This window comes from Armigeres subalbatus, chromosome 2 (genome assembly GCF_024139115.2).
Source record: "Armigeres subalbatus isolate Guangzhou_Male chromosome 2, GZ_Asu_2, whole genome shotgun sequence".
Lineage (NCBI taxonomy): Eukaryota > Metazoa > Arthropoda > Insecta > Diptera > Culicidae > Armigeres > Armigeres subalbatus.
Genome location: NC_085140.1, coordinates 400,535,498 through 400,544,572, shown reverse-complemented (window position 1 = coordinate 400,544,572; position 9,075 = coordinate 400,535,498). Strand labels below are relative to the sequence as shown.

The window sequence follows — 9,075 nt, the reverse complement described above, 5'->3', positions numbered from 1 at the left end:
TTTGTATTCTCAGTTGTTTATATATGTTCATGTCGCTAAATTTCCAATACTTTTGCTGTGTATCATATCTCTTTGGTGAGGAATTAAAAAAAAACAGTATGAATAGCAAATTTAGGAACACAGGAAGCGATAAGGTTCATTTAAACATTTCGATCATAGATGTAAATCTTTATTCCTATAACAGATATAACTTTGAAAAAGTATAACGCGTACCAAAAGTATCATTTACAGTTACATCACACAACAGAAAACTGAAATTTTCTTCTCCAGAATTACGAGTGGAAAGGATAGGAAATACAGCATTATGTGTAGTGCCTCCCGAGTCACTTTAAACTATATTGCTTAAATAGTAAAGTTGAGCGAATGAATCACGTACTGAATTGTACACCAGTTCCCCCCACCAGTGGCACAACACAGGAGTATTTTCAATGTATCAGAAGAAAACCATTTTTATCTCGAATCGATTGACATCATCGTAGAATCGAAAAATAAATTATAAAAGAGTAAAATTGTAACATTTATGCAAGGAGAAAAGTGATCTTGGGTTGAACTAAAATATACCGTGGTTTGAACTTGTTATTACAAGTTTAGCGCATTGCAAGCGCCTGGCGGAATTAATTTGTTTACATTTTGGATATGAAAAAAAAAACGATAATTAGGGCGATTTTCGCAGTAAAGTTCGGTGCAATAACATGTTTCTATGCATATTTTATAATAATTATAATCAACGACACGCCAAACGCTTTCATTTTGGTTCGAAACATGGTTGGATAGCCTACACTCACCCTATTCCACCATGGTAAAACGCTCGCGTTCATCTCTCTTTCGTTTACTTCAACGCGAATTGAGTACGTAGGAAAAGACAAAGCTGGTACAGCCGTACGGCTCAAGGCAGCACATGTGACCGCCTCATGAGCTGTGTCTCATGATATGTCGCATGTGAAACGGTAGCATGATACACACTCTTCGTAGAATGCGATGCGTAAATAATTCGCATAGCACTCAGATTATCGTGTACGTGAGATGAGACGGAGAGAATTATTTACGATTAAAGGTTGCATGAAGAAGAAGATGTCGAAGGATGATATTTTAAAAATATTCCATGGGGAAGCATACGGGAAGTTTTTAAAAACTCCTCTCAAAAATTCCAGGAACAATTTAATTAAAAACGGTTAGCAGTACGAGGTTGGACTATCCTTCTACTGCATAATAAACGCAATTTTTCGATTTCAAATTTTATTTTATGATATCATACTTAATACACAGTATAAGAACAGTTCAACTCCATACTGCTTTCCGTTTTTAATTAAATCGCTTCTAGAATTTTTGAGAAGAGTTTTAAAAAAATTCCGTATGCTTCCCCGTGCAATATTTTCTATTATCATGCTTCGTCTTCTTCTGCTTCATGCAACCTTTAATTGCCAATAGAGAGACAGCAAAGGTCTCATCTCACCTACACGAACTAACTGTGATCGTGCGACAAATTTTGATGTGGCTCACGATGCGCAATGTGCGCTCTGGAAGCCTGCATGAACGAGGTGTGTTGTATGAAAATATTCGCTCAGGAATGTAGAAATTGTACGAAAATGTGCGAGGAGCGTAAATGACCTGATCCCCCTTTTCTTCGCCCGCTGATTGATTATCCCACTTTCAACCGAACCGATAAAGGTTGAAATTTGAGCTTGTTTATTTCCATTTCTCTATCAGAACATACCTCACTTTACCCCCAGGCGATATGACCAATTTACCCCCATAGCTACATGTTTTTCAAATAACACCTAAACTAAAAAAAAGTAAAAAAAAAAAACATCTTCCATCAATCAGTTCCGCTTCATAACAAGCAGAATGAACGATGTGAATGATATTTTGGTTTAGAACTAGTAACTCATGATTTTCATGGCTTAAATGCAACAGTGCCAAAATTACATCAAACAAGTATTTTGCGAAAGCGCGCAGAATTTTGCTAAAATCTAGCTGTTGAATAGATATTTCATTATTTGAAATAGCTCGGAGAGCATGAAATGCTTAATTTATGATGTAGCATGGAAAATAATACGTGAAATCAATAAACAGGGGATAAACAAGCTTAACCCTGCCTGTTCACTTTACCCCCGCTAAGATATTGAAATTTCACCCGCAACCCTTACACTTGATTTTAATCCATCGAATCGCCGTATTAGTTTCGCCGGAAAACCATGTCCTAACATAATTTACCATAAATCATTACTATGTCTGAAACTCGATTTGTGCAATTGCACAACATGTGAAAGAATTAGTTTTGAAAATGTATTGGAGGGTAACCACTTCTTCCGGTGGGGTATGATCCCATGAAACCAGTACGCTATAGACAGGTGCTTTCCCTACTAAGCTGCGAAGGACCTCTGGTGTCCTCCGCAGCTTAGAAGGCTGATGAGATCAAATTTCCAACACCAGGCACGTAGCCGAACTCTCGCAATCTATTAAAACCACCCTACTGTCATCGCCTATCTCTCCAATGGGAAAAAATGGTGGCTAACATCTCTGGGGTTAGCGCGCGGTGGGCCCCACTGACAATTCAAAATTAGTAAACAAAAACATCATTTCAGGACTAATTTTCTGTGATGGAGTAATTGTTGTTAAGCGATTTGAATGAATTTATTACTATTATCGTTATGTACCACGTATTCCGTGCCGTGAAAAATGTGTTCGATTTTCAATTTAATTGTAAGAAGACATTCATTCAACACAACACGGTTAGTAAGGTGCAAAACATATTTGAATATTTGGTAACAATATTGTATCAGAAAATAACGCCCACAGCAAAATAATAACGTGAATTTTATGCTGGAGCCAGAAGCATAGCTGTGTGTCATCCGGCTGATTAAAACCAACTCTTTCACACGCATTGTTTTGCGCAATGAAATGGTAGGATGAGTATTTTCAGTTATGTCTGACATCCACACACAGCTTCATCATTTCATTTCGTGAAATCAAACCCCACCGAAGGAAGTGGTTACCCAATACATTTTTCGAACTAAAACGAAAATCTGCAATTGCACAACTCGAGTTTCAGACATAGTAATTAATTTCCACTCCGGGTGGCTTATACCCGGAATATAGGCAATTAACTTTGATTGAACATAATTCATTGCTGCTTTGAAATCAATGAGCAGATGTGTCTGCAATTTGTACTCTCGGAATATATCAAGGCTTGCCTCAGTATAAACATATGATCCGTCTTTGAACCGCGCTCAGGAAAAACGATCTCAGTGTGTGGAACAGAAAACGAGATATAATTATGTACGCCGATTTGAGGAGAGTCATTCATCAATAATTAGCAAACTTCTTTTGTAAAGTTGTTATAGAACAAAACCACAAATATGCATCACATCACCATGGAAACAATGTGCTTTTTCTAGTATTTTTTCAAGAGCAGGAGTTGAGAGAACCATTACGCATAAATAGGATGAAACAATGGTAGATCATTTTCCTACTTATGCAGAACAATCGACTTTAATTTCAGCGCTGTACGAAAATTATTACGTCCGATTTAGGCTTTTAGAAATGGGAATAGAAAAACTTCCACCGCGGGATCACCTTAATAAGTATGTCAAATCTTCTTTTGTTTTGCCATATATTTGTAAAGCTGGTCACTGCCGTGTTTGAGAAGTCAAGGTACTTCCGCATAGCCTTTTCGCTTTTCAGCACCTCAACGCCTGTTATAGCCTCTTCTACTAGGATGCGGATCCACAGCATGCCTTTCATCCCTAATCATGTTTATTCTATTATCTAATGTACCTCCGCGTCCACCGTACAACAAAGTTACGAAGTGATCTTTCCCCCGGGCAGCAAATTACATTGTTGGTTGCTGCACATGACGGGAGATGTCGTTGGTTTTCTCCGCACACGCCATCAAAATACTCAGAAACCTCTGCATATCGTTCTGCTTCATGCTTTCTTGTGCCTCAATAATCACCATGAAGAATATTGCTTTTATTTTCTGCGTTTTTTTTCTGGCAAGCTTCTTCACATCTGACACTCGACATCGAACCACCTGGATGTGTCCTTTGCGCAGTCTATCGATAACTGTTGCTCAAATTAATTGCACTTATCCGCTCGTCAAACTTCTGACGGTACTCGACACTCCTTTTGCTTCGCGTGTTTTCTTTTTTAAGGACAAAAGATACTTTTGAACCAATGATACGTGGATTCTTTTTCGCAAATTTCATATCAATTTGTCCATTTCGAAACATGTGCTGTGCGTATGCACAGCCAAGTTATTTAACAAAAAAAATGTTTTCGTACGGCCGAGTTGCCGAATAATGTGCAATTCATTGTAAATGAGAATCCCTATCCACTTTCGTTCGAAAGAGCATTCAGACGTAAACGAGAATATGGGTGATAGTAATAAATCATTCGATGTAATCCTCCATTCGACACTGTGGACAACCGTGCTGATCACGTGGACAACGTGTGATCAGAGTAAATTTTTGAACCATCATAAGTATCTGATATCAGAAAATTTACTCCTAGTGTGCCTCTGGAAGCACGCTAAAAGCAGTTTATTCATTGACGGAATTGGTTCAAAACCTTATTCTATCGAACCAGTATCACATGCTTGATGGAAGAATTGTGACAACATAACATGCCAATGAAATAATAAGGTTTGAGTAATCAGTACATTCTTCAAAACGCTTCGACTTGAAAATGCAGACATGTTCATGTGTTTTTGAAGAGGTTTTTATTTTACTTCTTTTCTTTTTAAAAGATAAACAAATAAAAAAACGAAAATAGTAATTATAATTAGATAAAGGAGTTTCCATTGTTGTTTTGATTAAATGTAGAATAGTTTGCTGCTGTTGTTCCACCTTCCCGGCTACTTCTATAACTTCTCTTTATCGGTTCAACGATGTTACTTTTTTAACTTCATTTTTCTCCTAATCCTCTTTACTTTTTCTGATGTTAAATTACAGTTTTTATTGTTTGTGTGTTTGTAGTTTATCCTTTCTAGTTCGAAACAGAACAATGATTATTTACTTGCCTCAACGCTGCGTGTTTATTCTTTCTTTTTTATTGTTGTAATAATCTGTCCCTCAACGGTTTGTGTAAATTGTGTAAATGTTTTTGCATATTTAGCCCTAGTTAAATTAATTTTCATTCCGATACCTCGCTCAGTCAACACACGCAACCATGCACTCTTTCAATCCCGGTTTCCGGCTGCTTTCTTCCAGACGAATAAAAAAAGGCGTCATTTCAAGCTGCTGTAACTCTAAGGTCAATCCAAATGGTGAAACACAGCCCTCTAATACCGCACTCATATCGCGTAACAACCGCACTTTCGCACGCTCACGTAAAGTTTGAAAATCTCGAGAAGCACTTCGTTTAATACGCAATCTGGATCCGACTTCTAGTTAACTGCCGTCTTTTCTCACTGCTCCTGCAAAACTTCGACCGTAGCCTCACTCTTTCTCAGCTATAACGATGCTATCTGCGTACATAAATTTGATTTCCGTCCGCATGCGTCTTCCAGCAACTTTTTTTTTATTTGTATTATTTTCTGTTGCAATACAAAAAGCTAAAAACCTCATAATAATAAGCATTTTACACGTTGAAACAAATCAAAAGTAACAATTGGTTGGATTTTTTAGTAAAGTTTTTGTTTTGCCTCGGGCGTTGGTATTTTTTGCGTGCTAGTGCAAATCTTCGCATTTAAGTCGGAATCGTCGCCGTGCTTTTGGGATGAGAGATAACCCCCAGATCCAGATCAGAACCAGTTTTGGAAAACTCGCGCCCAAAAGCTAGGATCTCCGGCGAAAACGGTTCGGATTTTTCCTCTATACAATAACGTGTTATCATTAAGATTATTGTTCCTGATGCGCATGATGTTTATTTATTCTGGATTCTTTTATCATCATTTCTTCTTCTTTCAGTTTACTGTGTGTGTTTGTTTCTATTTTCTTATTTTTTTTCCTTATTGTATATAAGTTCAGTCCTCCGCTTTCGCGAATATTTAATATTTTCAATTAGTTTCTGTTTTACAAATGATTGTTATCATAAGCATTTCCTATGTTGTGTGTTTGTGTATTGCTACTCATCCCTAATCCAGCCTATATAACGTTTCAAACAATTATTGACAAATTATTGGTCGAACGAATAAAAACATATTGGAAAGTAAAAGCATTGTAGGTCCGAAGACGTTATCGTCAAAGACAAGCACCGTTATAATAAAATATAACAAGAAATTCTGAATGACCTGTATGAGTAACAATCTTTTTCAACTGGATTTGTAGCGGTGACTATTATCTAATCGAATAAGATGAATAAAATTCGATAAAAATCACTGCTCGATACAGTTTTAAAAATGATTGCTTTTGATTTATCAAAATCGGCTCAAATTCAAAAATTAAATTGTCTAAAATTGCTCAAAAGATCACAAGGGAGAATAGGGTTAAGTAGTGTCTCATTGTTTACTTGTACGCAACGTACGACAAAAAAAAACAAAATTCATCTCACATCTTGGAGACCACGGCAGGCAAGTTCAGCATCCCGGCAATGAACAAATCTATGATCTTTTACATCGCTCAGCTTTCGAAGCAATACCGAAGAAATGCCTGCCGCTAGGTTGGGATTCATTATTTTTCTTCTTTTCATGATAGGAATAAACATAACAACAGACCGACAAATGAGTATTCATCTGCCACGTCGAGAGAAATGGATGGTCAACGAAGTGTCCGACTTGATGTCTTCTTTTGCTTGCTTGTTTGCAGATTGTTAGTAGTTGTGGATTTCTTTTTCTGTTTCGCTGTCAGAGGGTACAAGTTCCTTGGGGCAGAGGACGAGATAGCGTTGTTGTTTGTTTTCGTTACTAATTCTGTTTGTGTAATGTTTTAAAAACCTATTTATTCAATAACCTTTAGAACTTTACCGATGGCGATGGTTTTATCTGAATGTAAGAAGAAAACAAATTGTAATTCTCCAGTATAAAAATAATGGAAGGTATACTTACTTTCATCTCGCAACGTGAAGCGCCCCATTTGTGGGAATAGCTTAAACTGCTCTAGACAGATCAGTCCGGAGCACTCAATTCTCATGATGGCCACCTGATCCTGCTTGACGAAACGTGGCCTGGTCTTTGATTTTTCGCCCGTTTTTTTATCCACTAAACAAATGAGAGCCTATGTGAGAAACGAGATGAAGGAAGAAAAGAAGAATAATCAAAATACTTACACAGTACAATGCTGAAGATGCAACCTTTAGGAAATATTGTTAGTGAACAATCTCACATTGAGATCTAGCGAAAGATCTCAATAGTGTAAGAGTATCTACTTAAGTTTGTTCTTGCACGCTCTTTGAAGAACGCCACACCAAAGATATAATAACTTAGGCATGGAGCTGGGATTGTGCCATTAAAGAAGTTGTGGAGAAGAAAGTTAGTTATCTGAACATGCATACTTTGCGCTGCACTTCTAACGTGTTATTGGATTTTCTAGACTCTCCGGACGGTCTTACTCGAGTTTACTCGTCTGATGATTTTTCATAACTTATAGCGCACTTTCGACTAACTGATTGGCATAATGCCATTTGGCATAACAAATTAAATATCTAAGGGCCAATTTCTTCACCTTCGCTTAACTCTTAAGCGGTGCTTACCCATACGTTTAAACCTGGTTTAGCGCCTAAGCGAAGGTGAAGAAATTGGCCCTAAGGGTCATTATTTGGCATTTGGCAGCATTTCTAACAAAATCCTCTAGACATTTTTCGTAAATATTTCAAGGAATTCTTTAGGAAGTACGTTCAGAAATTCTTTTAAAAAATATTTCAGGAATTTCACTGGAAATTTCTCCAGGAATTTATTCTAAAACTCCTTCAAGAATTCACGCCTCCGAAAATTTCGTCGGAAATGAACCTAGAAGTTTCTTCGAAAATTCCTTTAGGTATTCTTTAAGAAATTCCGTCGGAAAATATTTCTGGAATTCCTTTAGAAATTTCTCCAGGTATTCCTTAGGATATACATAAAAGAAATTTCTTCAGATATTTCGTTCTTCCGGAAATTTCTCCAGTAATTTCTACGAAACTTCTTCCAGGAATTCCTTCAAAAATTCTAAGACGAAATTATAAGAGTTTCCAAATCAATTTCTAAAGGAAATTCAGAAAAAAAAATCCTAAGCCTAAATTCCTGACATTTATTTTTTATTTTTCCTGCAATTTGTTTGCAGATTTCCCCACGAGTTCCTTCGAAGTCACGAATTCCTCCGGAAATCATTTTTGAAATTCCTCCAAAAGCTCCTTTGGAAACTCCTTCGTAAATCTCTTTAGAAATTCCTTTCGAAATTCCACCAAGAATACCTTTAGGAATTCTTTCGGTATTTAAATTAATTACTTTAGGAGTTTGGATTTTATTTTACGGGAATTTCTTCAAAAATTATTTCAGAAGAAATTTTTGAAGGAAAGTAAAAATTAATTTCTGAAGGATTACTAAAGAAATTTTAGAATGAATTTCCAAAGAAATTCCTGAAGGAAATTTAGAAACATAGGATATAAAGAAATATTCAAAGGAATTGCTGAAGTATTTCCCACTGAATTCCCTAAAGGAAAATTAAAATGAAAACCTAAGGAAATTCTGAACGAATAACCAGAGGAGAAACTTCCAAATGGATTTCCGAAGAAATTTCTAGCGGATTTTATAATCATATCAGGATCTTGAAGCATATTAAACGACAGAAAATCGTATGGTCTACTATCTTCAGTTGTGACGAGGCGAGTTGTTTTACAGCTTGTCTGTGGCTCATTGCTTCAAGCCTGATTCCTGATTCCTTCTATAAAAGTACACATTTGCCTGAAATGAAATATGGCAAAGTTCGCATTTACCCGGAGTAATGTGAAGAGTGTTTACATCATTCTTTAAAAATACTCATTTGCCCGGAATATGGCAGAAAAGTTGATGGCCTCATCTTTAAAAGTACGAATTTTCCCGGAGTAAGGTGGAGATTGCTTTCAATCTTCAAAAGTACGAATTGGTCCGGAATAAGACAAAAGAGTAGATGGTCCCTTCTTTGAAAGTATTTGTCCAGAAGCGTGTATGATTTGTTTTCTACA

General features: G+C 36.6%; 1 protein-coding gene across 1 annotated transcript in view; it reads right to left on the bottom strand.

The window, feature by feature from the left end:
- Window positions 1-4,703: 4,703 nt before the first annotated feature.
- LOC134213284 (eukaryotic peptide chain release factor GTP-binding subunit ERF3A) overlaps window positions 4,704-9,075 on the bottom strand; it is a 52,962-nt gene continuing 48,590 nt past the window's right edge. Inside the window, exons 8-9 of the mRNA XM_062692188.1 lie at window positions 6,986-7,154; window positions 4,704-6,922 (exon numbers count right to left, since the gene is read on the bottom strand). Coding sequence (XP_062548172.1) covers window positions 6,879-6,922; window positions 6,986-7,154 — 213 coding nt within the window. The 3' untranslated portion in view covers window positions 4,704-6,878. The remainder of the gene's footprint in view (window positions 6,923-6,985; window positions 7,155-9,075) is intronic.